We start from the raw sequence: 23,263 nt of genomic DNA, 5'->3' as shown, positions 1-23,263 counted from the left end.
TGTAATTCGCTGCTCCTCCCCAGGAGCAAATGGTCTGAGTATTGCACATGCCATTACACAGGAGGAAACTGCTCCTCCAGGTACATATAGGGGCCTTTGAAGCCAGCGCACAGCACAAAGCTTGCCCTCAACGACAGACCTGGACTGGGGTAGCCTTAGGAAGTGAAGTCAAACAACACCAGTGTTTCTATATCCTGGGGGCCTGGATTGCCCCTGCTGGATTAGTGACATACCACCTTATTTTTCCCTAAAAAGCTTTAACCCAGCCTAATCTGTAGTTTTGGAAAAGGCTTTTGACTGTTGGTAATGAAGCAAATTAAGATAATCCTTTGCTGGAGAAGACCACAATTTCTGCAGTACGCTGTCTTGCCCAGGAACAGCCACTGCTTGTGGTCTTACAGCTGAATAACAGGCACGCTAACAGCCAGGCAAAGGTGGGAGAACAAACATGTTGGTGAAATAATAGTCTGCCATCCCCCAACTCACCACCGTGTGTTTGAATGGGGAGAGCAACACAAATGCAAACTGGAAGGAACTAGAAAGCAGTACCATATACTGCACTAGCAACACAGAACCCTGCTTGAGCCCAAGACTCAAAGGCAAGCAAGACAGGAACAGTCTTTTTATTTTAAATCAGTGACATAAGAAGCGAGAGAAAAAAAAAATTGCACATTCACACTAAAATCCTCATCAGCCACACCAGGAATGATCCAAGTCTTGAGTAAAACCCCAGCTTCCCTCTGTCCCCCTACTGCAGCCCAGGCACAGGGTTATCTCCCAGCAGGGGTCTGAAGGGGCCTGTACAGCACAGAGGGGACACAGCTTGGACTTTACCTGCCTGGGGACTTGGCACAGTTCTGGTTTTGTTTAGGGCAGCCCAGAAACAGTAGAGCCAACAGCCAATGCTCCACAGGGTGCCCTCACCCCCTTGTTCAGCACCTGCCACCCTCTGCCCACTGGCCCTGGGTGGAGCTGGAATGATTTGAGGAAGGCTGAGAGACAGATCAGGTCCTGCCCTTGCGAGGCTAAGCAACAGCAGCCTGCACACCCTAGCTGTATGCTCCCTCACCCTTGGAGCCCCATGACTGCTCTCCAGGCACAGCAAGCACCTGGGGAGAGGGATGTATCACCAGAATGAGCTTGCACATGCATGTAGCCCATGATTAGCTACTTTCTCAACCTCCAAGGGCATGTTTGCTCAACTTGGCTTCTTCATAGCACCTATCTGCCATGCTCCAATCAGCCTCGCAACAGACTACTACATCCCCCCAGCTGCTTTTTTTTTTTGCAGATGCTAGCAACCCCCCCACCAGCTCCGGCAGCTGTGACCCTTTAAGGGAGAAGGTGCCAGCCTGCATCACCTCCACCCTTCTGCACTAAAGGGGGGCAACCCTGCTGTGCCACATAGACCCTGGTCACCTACTCTCCTTCTGCCTGCTGGGAGAGGCACCTTGTTCCTGGCAGACAAGAGGAACATGCGAGAGCTCCTGCTCCTCATCCTTGGGGGAATTAAAAAAAAAAAGTTACGTCACATCCACATACATCACATTTTAAAAATAATGACTTGTTACAGCCTGGGAGGAGCACACAGTCACAGAGTACACGGCTGGGCTGCTCCAGCCAGCCCCCGGGACACAGCTGCCTTTCCCCAGCACAGCCAGTCCCCTGGGGCAGAGGTGGGGTGGGCCCACACCTCCTCACCAGGCTGTAACGTAACAGCACAGGTAAACTACCAACAGCGCTGCAGGGTCTAGCAACCTCACTGAACCAAGCTTGAAGGAATTCAAAGGCAATTTAGCTTAAATATAAAAATAAATTCTTATTTTGTTATAAAATGTTTAAATATTTTTTTGTTTTGTTTTTAAATTTAGACTTCAGCAGACACACACACTCACACGGCTCGGAGAGTAAAAAAACCTGGCAGCAAAGCACTCCTGGAAGCAGAGGGGAGCCTGCGGGCAGGGGTGCCCATCCCTCTCCCTGGCAGGGTAGCTGTTGGACACGGACCTGAGCTCTGGCAGCCTCTTCCTGTAAGACCTCCCCAAGATGAAACAGTCCCATTCCCAGATGGGTGGGGACAGGGGAGAGCACCATAGCTCCTAGGAGCCGTTAAACAGAGAAGGATGGGGATGAACTAAAAGTGAGAATCAATTCAGGTCTAGGGAGGTGCAAACCCACCTCCTCTGGGCTCCTTCCTTTGGCAGTGCCAGAGGACCCCAAGGTGGCAAAACGGCTCCAGCTCCTAGCCCAGGAGAGTAGGGCATGGGAGGGGAAGTTGGGAGAGGAGAGGTTGCCAGGGCCCAAGCCCCCATGCTGGGGAGCCAGGGCCAGATTCCCCCCACCCCAGCTGCCTTTCTTTCAGTCACAATGACAAAGGGACAGACCAGCAAGAGTAGCCACGCAGTGATGCTACTGTCAACATCCAATTAGCTAGGGCACATCCCCTGCAAAGGAACAGGTGCCCGCCAAAAAAAACTCCAAACAGCAAATCCGGCATAACCAACATGCCGCCACACACACGGTTCAGTTTTTCCTCCAAACTCGATTCAATGAGAGCACAAACAAAGCAAAACAAACAGGGCTGTACACAAGCAGGGAGGGGAGGGAAGGGGGAAAGCCCAGCACCCAACAAACAGCAGCAAGGGTCAAGGGCTGCCCATGCCCACTGTGCTCTTCCAGCTGAACTTCAGTGCTGTGGCACAGAGCTGCCTGCCCAGCGCATGCTGCACAAGGTCTGAGGTTCAACAGCAGATACGAAGTTGTGACAATGGGCTTATCATCTAGCTGCAGCTGGGTCAGCCATTTATGGCACCAAAATGCCCAAACTTGCAAGGCCAGGCTGGTGCTAACCCAGGATTGTGCTCTGCAGAGATGACAATAACCAGCTCAAAGCAGAGTCCTCCAGAGGAATCGTGTTCACCAGGCCCCAAGATTAAACGGCAGGGAAAGATTTCTGGGCCTGGTGAAAACCACATCCCTCAGCAGCCCAGAGCAGAGAACTGTGCCCAGCAAGGCTGCAGCATGGCTATGGCTGGGCTCCAACCACTGATGTGCCAGCTGCTGTACTGGGGACGGGGAGCTGATAGCCAGGGGGCTCAGGAGGGGACAGGAACAGCCATAGGAAGCAACGGGGAAAATTTACACATTATGAAACATGGCAAAACAGTGAGGGAGGAAACACTGTGGGTATGTACAGAGGTTCATCCAGCCTTGGCTGTGGAACTGTTCAAGTAAGAAGAGTTTGGTTTATCCTGTTGTCCCACCCCAGTCACTGCCACCCAGCACTGCCTCCGTCAGGGCATCTGTCAGGGGCCTGGCCCCGTCACCACTGCTCCCACCATGGGGACTGCTCCAGATCAGAGGCCCTCACGTGTATGCTGGCGCAGGCGCTCCTCGCACAGGCCAGCAATGGGGACCTGATAGCCCCAGAGGTTACTTTTTGCGGGTGTGCTGCCTCCGTGCCTGCAGCCGCTGACGAGCACCAGTCTTGGATCCTGCTCCAATGGAAAATGATGCAGCTGATGGACCTGGAAGCAAAAAGGTTGCATAGGTCTCTCTGGCCTGGCAGAGGAGGAATTCTGGGGAAATGATTTTGCCTCCCCTGGAGCCCAGCAGATACCACCTCAGCCTGTTGCAGGGAATTGCATCAAACCTGGCTCCCACAACACAGCCTGTTCCTGCTGCTGTCCCAAATCCAAAGACTAACATGGCCAACCAGCCCCCAACAGCTCCCTGGCCTGCTGAGGAACCCTTACCAAAGGAAGTGCCAACTCCTCCAAATGCTGAGGCAGGAGTGCTGGGCGTCCCAAAGGAAAGGCTGCCGCTTCCACTCCCCACTGCTCCTGGGACAGGCGTGCTTTGCCCGAAGGTGGGAGCAGGAGTTCCTGGAAAGCAACATAATCACCATGAGCCCGGTTCAGCAAAGAGGAAGAACCTGGCCTTTGGGGGACAGGAGGCACAAATCTCTCCCTATAGACTGAAGTGAAGCAGGCCCGCAGATCCTGCTTCTTCACCCAAAAACCATTTTTCATGCAAGACGTTGCATTCTTGCTTTCTCATCATAATTCCTGGACCCTCTTGCCATGAGGGAAGCATGGGTAGATTTGCAGCTCAGGGAAGCACAAAGGTTTGCATCTGTCTAGACCAGAAGTTTCTCAGCAAGTAGGTTGCAACTCCATGGTAGGCAAGGTGGTTCAGCAAGGGTTCAAAGTGGTAGTACTTTGGTCATAACAGCACCATAGGCTTGGGGCAGAGTAGCTGGAAAGCTGTGCAGAGGAAAGGGATCTGGGTGTATTGATTGATACTCAACTGAACATGAGCCTGCAGTGTGCCCAGGTGGCCAAGAAGGCCAAAGGCACCCTGGCTTGTACCAGCAGTCAGCAGGACCAGGAAGGTGATCACCCCCCTGTACCCTGCTCTGGTGAGGCTGCACCTTGAGTGCTGCTTTGGGCCCCTCACTACAAGAAGGACATCGAGGCCCTGGAGCGTGTCCAGAGAAGGGCTGTGACGCTGGTGAAGGGCCTGGAACAAAAGTGCTGTGAGGAGCAGCTGAGGGGGCTGGGGTTGTTTAGTCTGGGGAAGAGGAGACTCAGGGGAGACCTTATTGCTCTCTACAATTACTTGAAAGGAAGTTGTGGGAAGCTGGGGGTCAGCCTCTTCTTGCAAATAACTAGCAATAGGACTAGAGGGAATGGCCTCAAGTTGTGCCAGAGGAGGTTTGGGTTGGAAATTAGCAGACATTTCTTTCTTCTGCTGAAAGAACAGTCAGGCATTGGAACGGGTTGCCCAGGGAGTCTGTGGCATCACCAGCCCTGGGGGTGTTTAAGGAAAGGTTGGATGTGGTGCTTCAGGACATGGTTTTGTGGTATTAGTGGTAGGGGGATAGTTGGACCAGATGATCTTGGAGGTCTTTTCCAACCCTAATGATTCTGTGATTCTAGAACACTTCAGAGACAACAGAGAAGATTGTATTCACTGGCTGGAAGTGTTTCCACTCACCAAGAAATTCCAATTTGTTTCTAACTACCAGCAAGACCTCGGCTTCTCAGGGGCAGGAGAGCACCTGGCTGGGCTCAGTGCTCACATGGAACTAGAAAGCTGGCATGTTTAGAGGGGCCAAGGAGCAGTGAAGAGCTACAGACTAATCTTCCCCTCTGACACCAAGGGCTGGGGACCTGGGCAGAGTGCACTGCACTACTGTTAACCCATCGAGGGCTGCGGAGCCTGGGGGAAGATCTCAGCAAGGTCTGGAAGGAAAGCAGCTGCCTAGATCCTGCCCTGCCCTCCACCCTGTCAGAAGGCCCCAAGCACTGCCACTCACCTCCAAACACAGGCTTGGTGTCGGGGGTGCTGGGCACAGTGAAGGCAAACGGCGTGTTCTGGTTCTGTGCACCCAGTGTGCTCTGTGTCAGGGAAGAGCCGAATGGCGTTGCTGCTGCTGCTGCTCCGCTCTGCCCAGCCCCGAAGTTGAATGCAACGGCAGGGGAGCCGCTGTTCAGGGTGGGCACACTGAGCCCAAAGGCACTGGCAGAGGGGCCTGGCTGGGCAGCTGCCCCGAAGGTGAAAGGAGAAGGGGTGGTGCCAAAGACGGCCGTGCCAGTGCTGCTGCTTGTGGTCTGTGTGCTGGAACCAAAGCTGACTGTAGTGGAGGTGGCTGTCCCGAAAGAGAAGACCGATGTGGTGGTCCCAAACACTGCCTGGGTGCTGCTGGTGCCAAAGGCACTCTGGGTGCCACCTGTGCCAAAGGCTGGCTGTGCACTGCTACCAAACGCTGGCTGAGTGGCGGACTGTGCTGTGGGGGCTCCAAAACTGAACGTGGGGCCAAAGCTGATGGGGCCTGCAGCAGGCTTGCTGGTGGGCAGCTGGCTCTCTGCAGCACCAGTGCTGAATGCTGGCTGGCTTGCTGCCCCAGGATATGGCGGTGGTGGCTTCGCGCTTGTGCTGAAAGAACTGCCAAAAGCTGAAATGGAGGAGCCAAATGTTAACGTCGACTGACCTGTGGTGGCTGGGGTAGATGACGATAGCGTGGTGCTCCCAAATATGCTGAAGCCCACAGTGGTGGTAGGTGCCATTGAGTTTGAAGCTGCTTGGCCAAATGTGGGGCCTCCAGGGACACTGGTGGTGGCAGTGACAGTGGCTGGAGCTAGCTTTCCAAACTGGAACACTGGCCCTGGGGCAGCAAAGCTGGAATCTGTACTGGTAGCTGAGTTGGCCAGGCCACCGAACAGGAACGGCTGTGACGTACTTGTGGATGTGGCAGTGGTCACAGTCAGGCTGGCAGTAGGGCCGGTGGAGGCAGGTGGGTTGAGTCCAAAGCTGAAAACTGGTTTAATGGTGGCATCTGTGGAGGAACTCAGAGTGGTGGCAGTTGTAGCTGCGGTGGTAAAGATGACGTTAGGGAGACCTGCAAATCCTGCCGTGGTGGTTGTGGAAGCTGCTGGTAAATCTGCAGCTGAGGCTGTCTGTGACAATGGTTTGAACGTGAAAGGAGAGGCCTTTGCTGGAGACAAAGCTGCTGTTACGCTGCCAAAGATAGGCTTGAACATGGTGGCGGTGGAAGATGTTGAGGAAGGGCTTGAGCTTGCAGACACAGTGACTGCAGAGGAGATGACAGCTGTACAGGGTGCTGTGCTCTCAGTTTTTGGCAAAGCACCAAAAATAGGTTTGAAGACGGGGGCTGTAGTGGGGACAGCAGTGGCTGTGGTCGTTGCTGGCTGGCTGGCAGGTGGGGTGCTCAGCGTCCCAAATAAGATGTTTGGCTTTGGTAAGGAGAGAGGCTTAACAGGGGTCTGGCCCAGCTCTGTGAATGCAGGTGCCACACTGCTGGGAGGCTGTGCCCCCGAGGCAGGAGGTGCAGAAAGCACAGGTGTGCTTAACACAGGCACAGGCTTGGTGTCAGCAGAGGTCACAGGCAGAGAACTCAACTCCAGTGACACAGCAGCAGCAGGTGGCTGTGATGCTGATGAAGAAGGCTGGGACCCTATTACAGCTCCAGTGGAGTCTGGAAAGGGGAAGAGAGCTTTTTTTAGGGACATGGGCCTAACACACAGACAGCTTTTCTCCCAGACAGCCATCCTAGTTCTGCAAAGGTTCCTGGAGACCCAGTCCTCCATGCTTAACACAGCTCACAACAGGACCATGGCCTGTGTCCCCCCCAACTTGTCCTCCAAGTTCTGCCGGCCAGGGCATGCAGAACATTTAAACAGGAATTTTTCCAGCCTGCCTTCAACAGCAAGAATGCAGGGCTCCTGCTGAGCCTGGACTGCTCTGCCACCATCCCACCCTGCTGACCCTACTTCTTCTCACCTGGTGGCACAGGTGCAGCCTGGCTGCTCTGCATCTTCTTCAGGCTGTCCAGGAGCGAGTTGCTGCTGGGTAGGACAGGAGCTATTGATGCAGGCGCAGGCCCTGGGGACGTCACCATGGTTACTGTGAATGCCAGCGGCGTGGACACAGGTATAGTCTCTGCAGTGGTGCTGGGGACTGGATCTACCGGAAAGGAGACAAAAAGTCAGTATCCGTAACTTGCTGTAGGGGACTAGCCATTAGTAAAACTGCAGGCTCTGAGGCATGACCTCTTTGAGTCTCAAGGCACTGAGAACATCCCTAGACCCAAGGACCAGGCAGAGACTTGCCTGGGAGCTTCCCTAGCCTGTGCTACAGACACCCCACTGCCTGCCAGCCCCAGCCCTGGGTTTCTACTCCACTGCTCCTTGCCAACCCCATCAGGAGCCCAGCCTGCCCAGAGGTGCAGCCCTTACCAGCCTTATCCTCCAAGACTTTGTTGAACCACTGCAACGCTGCTTTCTTCTCCGCATCCAGGTCCTCTGATGTGACGGAGTAGCCCAGCTGAGGTGGTGGGGGCTGCCAAGAGAGAGCAGCAGCTTAGCTCCTTCTCAGGGAAGCTGGCAGAGCTTCTCTGAATGTGTGGTGAAGGCAGGCAGTCGCAAGACCCGTGAAGCAGGTGGTTCTGCCACAGCACGCTACCGCGGAGCTCCAATCCCCACTCATCGTGACCCCGGCTTGGCGCTGAGGGCACGGCAGGCCTTCCCCAGGCCATTACCTGGTCCGGCAGCAGGCAGCACAATCACGCACAGCCCACCAGACACTGGGGCTGGGGATAGCGTCACTTCCCACTCCGCCAAGGACGGGGCCTCCTTCCTGAGGGCAGGCAGGTCAGTCTCCCCCCAGCCCTGCAGAAATTGCAGTGAGCACATTCTATTGCCAGAGGAGGGCAAAAGGGGCTGCGAGACAGTGACGTACCAGCGCCAGCTGGTCCCCCCGGCGAGATGACAGCAACTGGATCTTCCTCTTCCGCTTCCCGCTGCTCCCTGACACAGATGGTGGGCTCAGGGAATTCCGCTTCTTTCTCATTGGTGTCTCCACCACTGCAGAAGAAGGTAAGTCAGACCCAGCTCTGGGCAGAGGAGCTGGGATTGTATCAGCAGGGTAGTCACATACAACTCCTCTCTCACAGAATCATCTAGGTTGGAAGAGACCACCAAGATCACCTAGTCCAACCTCTGACCTAACACTAACAAGTCCTTCAGTAAACTGTATCACTGAGCTGTACATGTAAATGTCTTTTAAAGACCTCCAGGGATGGTGACTCCACCACTTCCCTGGGCAGCCCATTCCAATGCCTCACAACCCTTTTGGTAAAGAAGTTCTTCCTAATATCCAACCTAACACACCCCTGGCACAACTTCAGCCTGTTCCCCCTCATCCTGTTGCCAGGCACATGGGAAAACAGACCAACCCCCGCCTTGCTACAGCCTCCTGTAATGTACTTATAGAGAGCAATGAGGTCACCCCTGAGCCTCCTCTTCTCCAGGCTGAACAACCCCAGCTCCCTCAGCCACTCCTCGTAAGACTTGTTCTCCAGACCCCTCACCTGTCTGACCCAAACTCAAAGAGCAGAGCCAGGGGTATGGCTTTAAGCTGAGAACAAGGCTACAAGACTCCGGAAAAGCAGCTGGCCACAGCACATCCTGGGACAGTTTGGTACAAGAGCCTGTTGGCATTCAGCAGAGAAGCAACTCCTTTACCACTTCCAAACAGTCCTTGCAATCTGCCTACTTGAATCACACACCAGGAAAGCTACACGAACCACATCTAGCGCTGCACCATGACAGACAGGTGGCTATTTATGATGGACATGGGATATCCTGTCCATTTTAGATGAGGAAGCATTGGAAGAGGCTCAGCCTGGAATCTGATTGGGATGCTGCTTGTAGCATGGCACATCTTGGTGTAAGGTTGACACCTGGACCCGTGCCAATCAAGGTTCTGGGGCTCCCTCTTGCAAGCCAGCTCCCACACATCTGCTAGCATGCAGACATCATCAGTATCCCTTGCTCATCGCCTGGAAATTCATTTAGGGCAGTTGCTGAGGCCAGAAGAAGTGCCTCAGCACCAGCACATTCCTAGTTGCCAGGTGGCACTTCAACCCAATCCCACCTGTAGACTTAAAGTCACATGACGTCCCCGCTGCTTGTGTGTGCTGACAGCCTATCCAGCCCTGCACAGAACTGCTGCCAGCCCATGCTCACCTTTCTCTGTCTGCAGCTCCTTGTCTGATTTCACCGGAGTGGAAGTGTTGGAGCGATGTGACTCCTCCTCCCTGTGCCAGTGGGAGAAAGCTAGTTATGGTCAAGCCCCAGGCATGGCGCTATCCCTTGAGAGCAGGACAGGCCAAACACACTAAGGATTCCTATTAGTAACACTGGCCTGTGGCCTCAGCCAAACAACGTGCCTTGAGACATCTTGAGCACAGCCCTGCACCACCCTGAAAGCAGCTCAAGGCTCAGGAGCTGCTTCCCTCTCCAGACCACAGCTCAGTGCAAGTCTGCAGAAGCCCCATTTCTCTGTAGGACAAATCAACCCGAGGGCAGCACCCAGCAGCCCTGGATGGGAAACACAAAGGTGTCTGTCTGTCATGTACAGGTCTCTGTCTGTCACCCACCCTTTCAGGGCAAGGGTGGTATCAGTTTTAGTTCTGACAAATGCTTACTGCACAGTCAGGTCCTTCTCTCAGCTGGGAGAGAGGAGCACATGGGCCTACGCTACAAGACAGGCACCAAAGGCAACTGTGTATTATGTATTTTACATAGCTCTGGTGAATTGCTTTAGAGGAGACAGCAAGAATCAGTACCTGCCTCTTCCCAGGTTTTGGTGGCTCAAGTAACCCAGGCTATCACAACGCCACAACACAACGCTGCCTCTGTGGCAATATCTGAACGTTTACATCTCTAACCTGGTCCCAGAATGCAGCGGGGATTAGGATGGTGCAGCTCTGCTGCTCCAGAACTCCTGCTGGGACAGCAGCATAACAAGGTGGCAGGGACAAGTGGACAAAAGCAACAGGGCTGCCACACAGGTGGGTCATACAACAGTCACTTTTCAGAAACAGGCCTGGATTACCCAGCCTCGTGGAGAGCAGGATTTGGTCAGCAGGCTAGCTGAGACATTGCCTGCCCTCTCCCTAGCTGGCATCAATGAGCAGGCACTCCCCAAGCGAGTGGCTAGTTACCTGGCTTTCCTGAGAGGCCATTCAGGTGTCTGGGGGCGGGAGGATGCAGGGCTGGACAGCGGGGAAATGCTCACACCACTCCTCTTCCACAGCTGGAATCCAGAGAGAGACCAGCAGTAACTTAGTGCACAAGCTGGGAGGGAGGAAACTGTCCCATCCTCCTGCTCACTTGCACAGTAAGTGCCATCTCCTCCCAGGACCGTGGCTAACAAGCCCAGAGCCTCAGTCTCTCCACCACTTTGCTCCCCTCCATGTTCAGTAGAGCACAGCAGCATCTGGCCACCCCAAACTCAATCTGCATTGGGAGAAAGCAGCCTCCAGGCTCTTAACAGCCAGTCCTGCCTAGAGGACAGGAGGAAGGATGCTGCTGGTCAGGTGCAGCTCTCTTGCCATCACACAGCAGAGGCTGCTCAGCTGCCCCAGACACCCCTGCATGTTTACAGCGGCTCTGGCTGAAGCAGGGCACCTCCTTGCCAGAGCTCAGAGAGGATGAATCCCACTTCAAGGATTTCAGACTCCCATCAGGGGAAACCTGTCCTTACTAATAGTATGGAGGAAGCCTTTCTCTACAAGGACAGCACAGATTCATTAACCATGACTATGTTCCTCCATCAGATCTGCAGCCTGACCCAAGAGCCATTTGAGCAATGTTTTATTACAGCTCAGCAGCTGCCAAGGGGGCCTGGGTCGAAGTGGGAACACATGGTTCCAATACATGCTGACTGCAGCTGAAAAGGTGGCAGTGCAGCAAAGGGATTTACTTTTCCTTCTTTCCTTTCACCTGGATCCAGCCACCCTAGCATGCTGGCCAAGTCTAAGCAGGGAGGGGGGGGGGGGGAAGTGTCCTCCTGGTTTCAAAAGTGAAAAAGAAAGCACTACAGCAGGACGGCTCAGCCTGGGGACACCCCTGGCAACGTGCACTGGAGGATGAGGAACATCACTGCCTGCTGCTGCTGACACAGCAGCCAGTCTAATGTGCAAGGAGCTTGATCTGCCTGCCTAAGCTGTGCTGGAGACTGACTGCAGTGCTCACCACCAGGCACCTCGCAACACTGCTCTCATCTTACAAGCCCTGGGTTCGAGTTACGCAGGTGATCCCAAAGGAGGGTTGAGCTACCCTGCACCACGCTTGGCTGTGGGCTCCAATGGTGCCTTTGGCAGGGGTGTTTCCTACCTGAGAGAGGCCCTGGCTGGAGCTGTAGGAGCTGGCAATGGCATTGCGGATGGAGCTGGGTATCCCACCAGCATATGTGTTGTTGAGGGAGCTCATGGAGGAGGTGCGTGACCTCTTGTTCGAGCAGTCATCTGGGCAGTGTGAAACAAGGCCCCTCTTCAGAGAGCCAGGCCTGCAGGAAGTTAAAGACGATTTTAGGAGCTCCTCACCACTCTACCCATAGGCCCTTTAAATGCAGGACAGGTTGAGGAAAGCAACCCTGCTTTCACACAGCACAGAGCTTGGGAAGAGGCCTCTGCAGCAGCACAGCCCTACAGCCACTGGCCTGCACTCACAAAGCACAGCTCTAATACTGAGTGACAGCCAGGAGGCACGGTCACGGCCTCTCTTCCCCTTCACAGAAGCTAGGCTCCACAAGCAAAACCCAAGCACCTTTTCCAGAGCACACAAACTTTAAGACTCACCTCCCAGCCAACAGCAGTTGTTTTTGGGCCCAGTGGGCACTTACTTGGGTATGAGAGAGGCAGGGACACCGTTGGCTACCAGAGGCTCAAATGCTGACTGCCCACTTCCACTGCTATCATGGCGCCTGCAGGAAAGAGGGCAGAAACCTGTGAGAGTGAGGAGGCAGAAGTGACGAGGGCTGCCCTTTCAGCCCGGCAACAGGACCTCTTCCAGGGGCCTAGGCACTGTGAAGGCACAAACCTTGCTTTTTTCTTGCCAACACCTGGGACAGAGGTTTTCCCCATCCACAGCCCACTGCAGATTCTCTTTCCACCCAAATCCTTACCTCATTGATTCTCATCCCCAGCTGCTTCCTCCCAAGCACCAGCAGCTCCATCAGCTGCCTACTGGGCAGAGCAGTTTTCACTTAACAAAATATTTACTCAAATACGTTATTTGAAGCTAAAATATTTCAGAGAGACTTTGCAGCTTTTTTGGAATGGACCGAAGCTCCAGAGGTCTAGTCTTCTACCTCGTCCTAGCCAGCACCTTGGATGATTTGAGTCAGAAATGGGATCCCCGTTTCCCCCAATGATTCAGTAAAGAATTTAAGCCTGAAAGTCTTAAAACAAACCCTACTGTGAAGCAGAGCTGGAGGTGTCAGATCCATCCTGTCACTTAGCTGAAATCCTTCCTTCAAGCTCTGAACGTGTTGGTCACATTGCACAGGCAATCCAGCGCTCTCCAGCTGACACATACCCCTTTCTGTCCTCAAAGGTCACAGTATTTTCTGCCTACAAGCATTCTTCATGCTTGTCAGATATCAATCCCTTCAAAATTGGCTTTTTTTTGGCCAAGATTGGTATTGGCATGTTGAAGAAAAAACGCAGATCCTGTTCACGTAACCAGCCTGTTATGCTACCCAGCTCTGGTAGGGCTCAGATTCACCAAGCTGTGGCAAGTGTTCAAAAGGAGAGGAAAATCCCATGATGGAGGAAGAATCCACACGTCCTGCTGTAGCTCCCACCACCAGCCTGCTCCTGCAGCAGGACAGCAGCCAGCAGCTCTCTGCAAACTCCACTCATCCTATTGTGCTCAGGACCACCTCCAGCAGCAGCCCCAGAGCAGCACGCAGGGCAATGCACCCATGCACTGCCTTTCTCTGCCCAAACCACTCCTCCTTAGTCTTTCCATTAATGTGCCTCAGCCCAGGAAGGCTGTCCTGGAACATGATGGGCAGAAGGGTACAATGCAAACAGCCCCCACGTATGTGGGAAGAAGAAACAAGACACAGAAGCAAAAAGAAAAACAAGGCAGTGCTGTGTCCCAGCAGTGACAAAGGCTCCAGCAGACCTTGGTATCCAGGATTTACGCCTTGTCCTTCACAGAGCACTGGCAAAGCCGCTGCACTCTCACTTCTTGTAGCTCAGAGCTAGAAATCACTGACCTTGACTAATGAAAGCAAAAGATAGTCTCTTCTGTTGTCCCTTTTGTCTTTACCTCCTTTTGGTACTTACAGAGTGTGAAGGAACCATGCAGAGCTTTTAAAGCATAATGCTTTCACCTGGAGTCCTAAGACGTTGGGATTGCATCTCTCCTTGACAACTAGGGCCAACTGAAGGATAGACATTTCAGCCTATGACTGATACCAAGTTTTCCCCACCAGTTTCCCCAGCCTACCAACCCCTGTAATGACAGAAATCACTCCCCTTCCCGGGAGCCTTGACAGACTTCCCTGATCCACATTCAGGCCTCTCCGAGCCCTAGCAACGCAGGGGAACATGCCTGACCTGCGAGCTTGCCCAGGCAAAACCTAAACCATATCCCTTTGATCTCAAGGGCAAAAAGGAGTCTTGGAAGAATTTCGGACACAGCTGAGAGGGCTGAGTGATGGGACATGCTTCCTCTTTGTATTCCTCTGGTTCAGTTTCCAGCGCTCTTTTCTATCCCAGGTTCTGTGTCACATCACATTTGTCACCACTGAAGCGCCAGGCCCATTCTGACCATCCCAATACACAGTCAGCAACCCGCACCACAAGGTTATTACCTTCTCTTACTCTCTTGATCGTTCCCCAGAACCTGGTTCTCCTCCTCCTCCTCCACAGGCCTCTTCCTGCTCTCCTTGATGGCATTCAGCACAGTCTCTTTTGCACATGGGTCTGGACTGCTGTTGGCCAGGAAGGCCACAGGTGAGGTCAGCTGCTCCAGCCTGGTAAAGAAAGCAAGGAGTTAGAGATAGGGGAACCCCACGGCCAGCCCCACAACCTCTCGCACTGGCTGCCCGGGGGCCCCGTGTGAGCGGTGAGGGCCGTCCCACACGGTCTGAATCCCAGCATTCCTCCCAGGGCACAAAAGCAACGCCGCGGACAGGGATTAGGCCAGCGCAGGGCCGCGCTCTCCCACCGCGGTGCTCCGAGCAGCGGCTGCAGCAGCCGAGGGCCGGCGGCCGGCCCTCCCGGGGCCCCTCCCGTACTCACGCGGGGCTGCGGGCCAGGCCTCCGGGCCGGGCGATCCTCACGGTGACGGGGCTGCGGGCCGGGCCGGCGCGGCGCGCCCAGGCCGCGCTCCTCCGCGGGCAGGCGTCCCAGCAGGCGGCGGGCAGGGCGCCGGGCACGGCGCTGCGGGCCTGCGGCAGCGGGTACCGGCGGCGCGGCGCCTGCGGCCGGCAGCGCGGCGGGGTCCTGCGGAGACACGGCGGTCAGACACACCGCGCCCCTCAGCGGCGGCCCGCTCCCCCCCCCCCCCCCCCCAGCCACTCCGCCCCGCTTACCCCAGGCCCGGGCCGAGGCGCCGCGGCGGGGCCCGCTGGGGCCGGCCCGAGGCGGCGGCCGGGCCCCCGTTGGCGGCGGCTTTGGCGGGCGGGCCGGGCCGCATGGCGCACCAGGCCCCCGCCGCGCCCAGCGCCGCCGCGCCCACCAGGGCGCCCCGCAGCACCAGGCAGGCCAGCGCCAGCGCCAGGCCCACGGCCGCCAGCGCCGCCGCCGCCGCGCCCCGCCGCCCCCAGGGCCCCGCGCCCGGCCCGGCCCCCGCCATCCCGCGCCGAGCCGAGCCGCCCGCCAGCCGCGGCTCCCGGCATGCACTGCGCGCCGGGGCGGGCGCCGGGCCCGGGGCCGCCCCCTCCCGGCTCGAGCCCGCCGGCCGCGGCCCCGCCCCAGCCCCGCCCCGGCCCCGGCCCCCCGCCCGCCCGGCCCGGCAGGGCCCGGCCCTCCCCCGCCCGCCCGCCCGCCCGCAGCGCCGCGTGCCGGGCCCCGGCCCCGCCGGCCCCAGCAACGGGCACGAGGCCGGGCCCGGGGCCCGCCGCCAGCCCATGCCGCGGGGCCCCGGGTGCCCGGAACCCTGCCCGCCCCCGTTCCCCTCCCGGGAAGCACGCGGAGCTGGCAGCAGGGCCGAAGGCTTTATTTAAAAACCGGGAGCGCTCCGTGCCGCGCGATGCCGGAACCCGCGGGGCAGCCGCGCCGGGCCCGGTGCAGAGGGAGGGAGAAGCGCTGAGACCGGGAGCAGCGCCGCGGCCCCCTCCCCGCCCCCCTCCCGCCACCCCGGGGCCCAGCCGGGCACAGCCTGGAAACCTGAGGTAGCAGCTGGTGGTCGCCTGCGCCAGCCGGGCCCCCGAGAAGCCGGCGGGGGCTCAGGGGCACCCCGGTCTCCCCGCAGCAGAGGGGCGGCGCGTATTGCTTGCAGAGGGACCGGGAGGCCGGGGGCTGGCGGGGTCCTGGCAGGCTGGGGCTGCGGAGGGGGCGGTTTGGCAGCAGCTCGCTGTGGCAGGACCCTTAGGGCCACGGGGTCCCTGCACGCGGCACGGTGGCTGTCACCCTCTCCTGTGTCTGGGGAAGCCCCAGGGCCGTGGTGCTGGCTGGGGTGGCTGGGCAGGGGGACACGGGCAGATCCCACTGGTCCAAGTGGCTGGCACAGCCGATGCATGTCACCAGGAAAGCATGCGGTGACAGTCCAGCCATCCTGGGCGATGGGTGCCAAGGCCACCCACTCCCCTCCGTGGCCAGGCAGTGCCAACCACTGTCACCACATCCTAAAGGGAGAGTGACCAAATGCTGCCCCACAGCACCCTGCCGCAGTCCGCTCCTGCTGGGAAGGGCTCCCCGGTCCCACGAGGGAGACAAGTGTCCACCCGGCTTGGCTGTGGGCACATCTCAGCAAACCTGGGGATGGCAAGGAGGGGCGGCCAGGCAGGGTGAGGATATGGCTGTGCACTGCTGTGCGCTGGTCTGATCCCACCATCCCTGCCACGGTGAGACAAGCTGGGGGCCTGATGGGCCAGGGGCTGGAGGTCACCCCCTGCCCTGCAAGTCCCCTGCTCCAAGGCACAAAGGTTCCCTGGCTGGGGCTGGATGTTCAGCACCAGCAGCCCCACGGCTGCCCCTGCCCCTAGGGACAGTGGCACACCAGGGCTGCTTGCTGCAGCTTTGGGGCACCCCGACTGCACCCTGACCCCTCCGTGCTGCTGCCCTTGAGCCACTCCATGCCTCTGGGAGCTGCTGGCCTGGGAGCAGATGTTGCCCAAATGTGAGCCAAGCACCTTGTAGAGTGGTTTATTGCTGGCATTGACACAGTGATCTCTCAGGGCAGCATAGCGCTGCACAGGGCCAGCCAGCCCAGCCCCTCTGCTCCAAGCACTGCTCCAGACAGGGCACTTTGGGAACATGGGGACAGGAACTCATCACAACCTTCCTCTCACTGCCAGCCCAAGCCCTGCTCATTGCTGACTGCTCCCAGCACTGCTGCTGGGACCTGGCCAGGCTGCCAATGGGCCCAGTGAGCTCTGCAGGGCTTGGAGGAAGCAATGCAATGGCTCTTACCGCCAGGGTTCAGCAACCCAGGCTGCCTCGTGTGAACGAGCCCCTGACCTGGCAGCAGCACGGGACCCTGGCCTTACCGTGGCCAAAGGCACTCTGCTTCCACACAGACTCACCCACCACCCTGGCTGCTGCCAGCAGCTGAGCGGGCCAGGGGGCTGGGGCCGGGGGAGCATGCCTAGCACCAAGCCCCGAGCTAGCCCAGCAGCACCAGCAGAGCCAGTTCCTGACCCCACCGCATCCCTGCAGCCCTTTGCACCAGGCAGGCTCCTTCCCTTGAGGTGTTTGCGCTGAGCCAGTTAACGCATTAAGGCTGGAGAAGCAGCAAGAGGTGAAGGAAACCCAAATGCTCCTGGTCCACCAGAGCTGGGTCAAACAGTTCAGGAAATCTGTGCAAAAATGAAACTAAAGGGTTAGAGACCACCCCAGAGACCCCCCCCCAAGCAGCTCTAATAAATACACGTGCAGTTTGCAGCTGGTGTGAGGTTGGGCGGCTGGGGAGCCCTCGCTCCTGGCCCCAGGGTCTCCCTTGGCAGCGACGCGGCTCTCGGTCCTCCAGCACTGCAGGCGGCTCTCGGGGAACGCAGAGGACGTGTGCTTCGGGGTGGATTTTGCACCAGTTTATTGTGTATCTTCTGAAAGGGCTGCACCAAGCTGGGTCCCAGCTGACCGAAGGGGTGTCTGCTGCTGGCTGCTTCTGCTGCAGCATCTAGTCGGTGGCTGGAAAGGGGAGAGACAGTAATGGGATGTAGAGCAATGTGCTCTTCTTGGGACCCCAGGGTTTCACATGCTGTGGCTCCAGGGCAGCAGCACCCCAGTGGCATGCGGGCCAGCTGGCTGCAGAGCCCAGGGCTGAACAGTGGGACCAGCAGGGATGGTGGGGCTCTAGGGAGAGCTGGTCCTGGGTACTTGATAGCTTCCACAGCCTTTTGCATGGGCCAGAGTCTCCGTGGCTTTGGCCACATGTGCTAATTGCTGTCGGGCTCTGCTTTATGCCAGCTGCAGTGAAACCCCTGCCCTGCCTTCGCTCACTGCCTGGGCTGTGGGCAGGGCTGCCCTCCTGCCTGCTTCCCAGAGCTGCTTCCCAGCCAGCGCAGCAGATACAGCCTGAAGGGCTGCTGCCCTCCTGCAGTGCTCAACCCCTGCCCGTGCGTACTCACCATCCTCCTCCCAGCCCTCTGCCACTCCTGCCAGCTCGTAATGCTTCTTGCGCAGCTCCCCCAGCTTCTGCCGCTCCTTCTGCAGCTGGTTTTCCAGCTCCAACACTCGCACCTGAAGGACAAAGCATACACTGCTATTGCTACTCTTTGTCCCTGCAGCACAGCCAGCTCTGCCACCTGCATGCTGCAGCACTGCCACTGCCACCCAGCCCCACACCAGCTGTGCTGGGCTTCCTGACACCAAGCCCAACATCACCAAGGTACATCCCATTAATGTTCCAACAGCAAAAGTTCCTGGAGAGGGGACTTAGCTCAGACGTGTCTGAGGATGGGGAAAGCTCAAGGAACAAATGCATGCCGCTCCTGGGCAAGCCCAGCCTTCACTTTCATCCACTGGGCTTCACCCACAAGCTCCTGGTGCCCAGGTGCTGGTCATGCTCTGTGCTTGCATGGCCTGCTTGGGCAGCAGTTGGGAATGCTGCTTGAGGAAAAGAACCTCTTTACCAGGAGCAAGAAAATGGCTCAGCTCTCCCCTGCTCCCACTCCTTGGGACAGCCTGGGCACCCTCTCATCAGCCCAAACATGCCAGATGCAACGTTGGCTGTGTTTCTGAAAGTGCAGAGGAAGCTCCTACCTGAGAGTCCATTTCTTGACGCTTGATCTGGGTTAGTGTCATACTAGAGAAGTCCATGCTGTCTGCAGAGACAAAAACACCGTGTCCCCTTGGGGGCCGCTCCCCAGTGTGACCTGCCCTCCCCAGCAGCTCCCATGCTGCAGGCAGAAACCACTGTGCACGTGGATATGGCCAACCGAACACCGAGGGCGCAAAGAGTGGAGATCTGGGGGCAGGTCTGTGCTGCCGGCCAGGCCTGCAGCCCCGTGCTCACCTTTCTCCTCAATTTGTGACTTGCCAGACTTGGTGGAGGCCACCACACCGGCTGTGGCCTGGTTGACACCCCGAGAAGCTTGCTGGAGCTTGGCCAGGTTGGCGCTATCTTTGTCTGCCTTCACCTGCCGGGGCCGAGAGGGTGTACGTGCTTATGTCCCACCAGGTGCCACAATCCAAGCCAAGGACCTGGCATGCCAGCTCCAGCCTCACTGTGCCACCTGGTCACCCTGGTCCCAAGCAACCCTGCTGGGGGCCCCAGAGCACAGCTAGGGGAGCAGTGGTGTTTCTGCCACACAGGGCACAGTGTTCCTACCTTGGAAGCTGCCACCAGCTGTGCGGTGCTGGCTGCAATCTCATGGGAACAGACCATCAGCTCCTCAAATTTCCCTTTCCCTTGAACCACCAGGTCAGCAGCATCGCTGCGAGAGGACAGAGAAGGGCTAGAGCATCCCTCGGGCCAGCTCTCTCATACCCTCTCACCCTTCTCACCTCCTGCCCCTTGGGGACGGCAAAGACCCTGCTACCCCCACAGGGTGCCACTTACACCATGACAGTTGCTCCCCAGCCCACAGCCTTGGAGGCAGAGATGAGACCTTCTGTCCAGCGGGAATTCTTGGCATAAAACTCCTTGGGTGATGCTGCGCCCTGCAGAGGAGAAGGGAACAGTCACATGCTGGAGCAAGGGGATGCGCCCTCACCCCAGGGTGACAGTGTCTGGGGCCCCCAAACCTCTGCTCTTAGGAGACCAGAGTAAATCAGGATTTCATCTGAGATACAAGTGGAAGTGGAGCAGACACCCAACCCTAGGTGTCATGGGCTCCCCTGTGCAGCATGAGAGCTTTGCTGATGGCATTTGCAACCTCTGGGTGCAAAACAGAGACCTAGGACCAGGACAGACAGCCTCAATGCTGGCAGCTGTCCTGGCTGTCAGCACACAGCTCTGCACTACTCCCGTGGCAATCCCGTGCTGGCCAAGTCCTTGCCCGCCCACACTGCCCTCACTCCCTGCCCGCCTGCTCACCCGTCCGCTCTCCACAATCTCTCGCTGCAGGTCCTTGGACGCCAGGACCAGCAACTGTATTGCCTGCATAAGGCCTGTGCAGGAGCCCAGGATCCTGTGAGATAAATCCCAGTGAGTTGTGGGAAGGCTGGCACAGGTGCAAACCACGCAGCTGATGAGGTGCAGAGACCCCAGAGCCTTGAGGAAGATGCCCACCCTGCAACACTGTGTCTCATTCTGGCTCCCCAACTCACTCCTGCATCCCCAAACCCTTCTTCCTCTTCCCTTAGCACCTGGATTTAAACTGGTACCTTAATCTGTGATGCCCTGGCCACTTCTCACCTCTCATTCACTTCCAGTTTGACCCCAGTGTCACCAGCCCGGGCCTTGCTCAGCATCTCCTGTCAGAGGGGAGAAGCTACGTTGAGCCACTTGCACTGCCTGGCTGCCATACCCAGCCTTGTGCAGGTGGCCCCATGAGGCACGGTGCCCAAGGGTGCCTCAAGGCATGCAGTGACCCCGTGGGGCAGCCCTTGCAGTGCCGGTTCACCTCAATCCGTGTGGCTGCAGTCTCGATGGCCGCGGATGTAGCTGCCATCTCCTTGTCCACCAGATCACCCAGCTCTTCCTGCTCCACGTCCAGTCCTCTGGGTCGCAGCTCCTGAGGACAGGACGGAGAAAAATGCCTAAGGGAGGCACAGCCCCTCCACAGGTGCCACCACCCTGCTTGCCCCAGGTTGCTTCCCATGCCCCAATCCCACTTGGTGGTGATGCCCATGCACCCACCTCCCCAATGGCACTGATCTGGCCCAGGCAGCTGGTCACCGCGGCACAGTCAGCGCCTTCCACACTATCCAGGTCTTGCAGGGAGCTGAGGTAGCTCATGGCCTCGCTGCCACACTGCTTGCACATCTCCAGCAGACCTGTGAGCGCCGCAGAAGAGGCTGAGGGTGCTGCTGCCCATGAGGCCAGAGACCCCCGGCCCCTGCCCACCGCAGCTGGAAGCACTCACGGTCAGCGGGCTCCATTGGGGCCATGTGGGAGGTAGCGCTGCCTTGCAGGATGGTGTCGCTGATGAGGTGGGCAAAGAGGGCCACACAGGGCAGCAGGCTGCTCACATCTGCGGACAGAGAGAAGGCGCACAGCTCAGCTGAAGCAGCCTAGGAAACCATTTAGCTCTCACTTTTGCTTCCCCTGTTCCCACTTGGGCTCTGCAGAGCCTAAGCCTTGGTTGTGGCTCTCAGCCCAGGGCTCTCACCCTGCTGCTTCCTGGAGATGCCACCTCTTGCCCACCTGAGCCCTTCCCCAGCACTGCCGTGTCTCACCTGTATGATTGGAAAGGTATTTTCTGTGTGCATCCTGCAGCCTCTCTGTGCACTCAGAGGCTGCCAATGTCCTGGACAGGAGGTAATCTGCAGGCACACAAGAGACAAGACTTGAACAAAGTACAGCACAGCATCTCTCTATGGCTGGACTGTCCCAGAAGAAATTGGGGAGGGTGGCTTTGCAAGGCCACTGTTTGGGACGTGCTGGCTTTGGTGGGCACTGGGGAGCTCACCTGCTGAGCCAGTGCAGCTGATGTGAGCAGGGTCCTCAAGGCGACTGAGGGCATCCTGCACCATCCTCTCTGCCTCCCGTGCGCTGCCCTGCAGCAGAGCAAACTGCTCCTTGGCGAGGCGCTGCTGCAGCATCTGCTCCATGCTCTCCTGCCAAGGCAGTGTGTCAGGCTCCCTCCCCACTGCACCAGCTGGCAAACCCTGACACCCCTCCACTGCCTCCAGCTCTGGCAAACACCCACAGCCAGGGCTTGGCACAGGGGCTTTGCTCTTGTCCCTGGGGACCAGCAGTGCGGCAGTGGGCAGCCAAGTGCCATGGAACACTGCTCCCCATGTGGCTCCTCACTGTACTGGAGTGGCCCTTGGCTCCGGGTGCACTGCTGGTGATGCTGGGATGCCCGCAACAGCGGTGCCCCTGGGGTACCTTGTCTTGCAGCTGTGTCTGCAGTGTCTCCAGCTCCTTCTTGCTGCTCTCCTTTTCACTGCTGAGAGTGTCCCGAAGCTGCTGCAGCTCAGCCTGCAGGGCTGCTATCTCCTCACCATGCCGCTCTGCTGCCCGGCTCAGGCTGTCTCTCTCCTGCTCCAGGTCTGCTATCCGGGTGCTCTGCTCTGCTCCCACCTGGCCGGGCACAAAACACCCATCAAGACTGTGCTGAGGACATGGCATTGAAGGGATGAACCCTTGCATTCGGAGAATTGCTTGTGGCTTGTGGTCCATGCCCAGGCCATCTCAACCACTGCTGCTTGATGCATTGCAACCCACACAGGTGCGGGCAGAGTGCAGCCCTGCATCACCCATGCCAGGCAGCACAGCAGTACCTTTGAAGCAGCGGACAACCTTGTGTGGGGCCAGCTGAGGCTCCCTTGTATGCCATTCCACTTTTATCAGCTGATGACTGTCGTCATCCTGATGCATGAGCAGATGAAGGGCTCTTTGACCCACTGCAGCTTGTCTGCCCACCCTGGGGAAGGGCAGGTCCATTTCCCTGACAGCTCCCTGCCTCTACAACAAGCCTGGAGACCTCCAGAGCCCTGTGCAGCGAATGGCCATGTCTTCACAGACCCTCTGGCACAGCAGTGAGTCCAAAGCAAAGGCCTCTGGCAGGAGGGCATGCTGCCTGCCAGCATTTTGCAGCAGGCAGTCACCCTGTGTCCTGGTTTCAGTTAGAACAGAATTAATTTTCTTCCTAGTAGCTGGTAGAATGCTATGTTTTGGCTTAGGATGAGAAGAGTGCTGATAACACCCCGATGTTTTAATTGTTGCAGAGCAGTGCTTACACTAAGCCAAGGACGTCTCAGCTTCTTGCTCTGTCCTGCCAACGGGCAGGCTGGGGGTGCAGCAAGAGCTGGGAGGGGACAGACCCAGGACAGGTGACCCAAACTAGCCAAAGGGGTATTCCATACCATCTGACATCATGCTAAACCATATATAGGGGTGGCTAGCTGGGGTGAGGGGGCCAGACTGCTCGGGGTTAGGCTGGGCATCAGTCAGCGGGTGGTGAGCAATTGCATTATGCATCACTTGTTTGTACACATTATTATTAGTAGTACTATTATCATAATTGTACTATTATTATTATTGTTATTATTATTATCATTATTATGATTTTTCTGTCTTATTAAACTGTCTTTATCTCAACTCACGGGCTTCACTTTCCATTTCTCTTCCCCGTCCCAGAGAGGGAGGGGGGAGGGTGAGCG

General features: G+C 57.4%; 2 protein-coding genes across 4 annotated transcripts in view; both read right to left on the bottom strand.

Moving 5' to 3' along the window:
* Positions 1 to 607: 607 nt before the first annotated feature.
* On the bottom strand, positions 608 to 15,201 carry LOC101804691 (nuclear envelope pore membrane protein POM 121C). Of its 2 annotated transcripts, XR_011804282.1 has the most exons (14): positions 14,920 to 15,201; positions 14,627 to 14,830; positions 14,197 to 14,358; positions 12,214 to 12,294; positions 11,706 to 11,877; positions 10,532 to 10,623; positions 9,552 to 9,622; positions 8,263 to 8,387; positions 7,761 to 7,863; positions 7,306 to 7,488; positions 5,321 to 7,000; positions 3,756 to 3,884; positions 1,721 to 3,527; positions 608 to 1,574 (listed from the first exon to the last, which is right to left on the bottom strand). XR_011804282.1 is itself a non-coding variant. In XM_038165704.2 (13 exons), the coding sequence occupies exons 1-13, from the start codon at positions 15,180 to 15,182 to the stop codon at positions 3,433 to 3,435; spliced, it is 3,360 nt and encodes a 1,119-aa protein (XP_038021632.2). In that variant the 5' UTR covers positions 15,183 to 15,201; the 3' UTR covers positions 608 to 3,432. The 2 variants fall into 2 exon arrangements, 1 of the variants encoding a protein (XP_038021632.2); XM_038165704.2 differs by having other exon boundaries at positions 608 to 3,527.
* A 327-nt stretch (positions 15,202 to 15,528) lies between these two features.
* HIP1 (huntingtin interacting protein 1) overlaps positions 15,529 to 23,263 on the bottom strand; it is a 50,303-nt gene continuing 42,568 nt past the window's right edge. For both annotated transcript variants that reach the window (XM_027445902.3, XM_027445901.3), the window contains exons 18-31: positions 21,987 to 22,181; positions 21,565 to 21,712; positions 21,332 to 21,418; positions 21,019 to 21,126; positions 20,793 to 20,929; positions 20,557 to 20,667; positions 20,349 to 20,407; positions 20,028 to 20,121; positions 19,551 to 19,651; positions 19,320 to 19,425; positions 19,005 to 19,128; positions 18,752 to 18,813; positions 18,118 to 18,229; positions 15,529 to 17,677 (exon numbers count right to left, since the gene is read on the bottom strand). In XM_027445902.3, coding sequence (XP_027301703.1) covers positions 17,667 to 17,677; positions 18,118 to 18,229; positions 18,752 to 18,813; positions 19,005 to 19,128; positions 19,320 to 19,425; positions 19,551 to 19,651; positions 20,028 to 20,121; positions 20,349 to 20,407; positions 20,557 to 20,667; positions 20,793 to 20,929; positions 21,019 to 21,126; positions 21,332 to 21,418; positions 21,565 to 21,712; positions 21,987 to 22,181 — 1,455 coding nt within the window. In that variant the 3' untranslated portion in view covers positions 15,529 to 17,666. The remainder of the gene's footprint in view (positions 17,678 to 18,117; positions 18,230 to 18,751; positions 18,814 to 19,004; positions 19,129 to 19,319; positions 19,426 to 19,550; positions 19,652 to 20,027; positions 20,122 to 20,348; positions 20,408 to 20,556; positions 20,668 to 20,792; positions 20,930 to 21,018; positions 21,127 to 21,331; positions 21,419 to 21,564; positions 21,713 to 21,986; positions 22,182 to 23,263) is intronic.

The sequence above is a fragment of the Anas platyrhynchos genome, chromosome 20 (assembly GCF_047663525.1).
Source record: "Anas platyrhynchos isolate ZD024472 breed Pekin duck chromosome 20, IASCAAS_PekinDuck_T2T, whole genome shotgun sequence".
NCBI classification, from domain to species: domain Eukaryota; kingdom Metazoa; phylum Chordata; class Aves; order Anseriformes; family Anatidae; genus Anas; species Anas platyrhynchos.
This window is presented reverse-complemented; position numbering and strand designations above follow the sequence as displayed.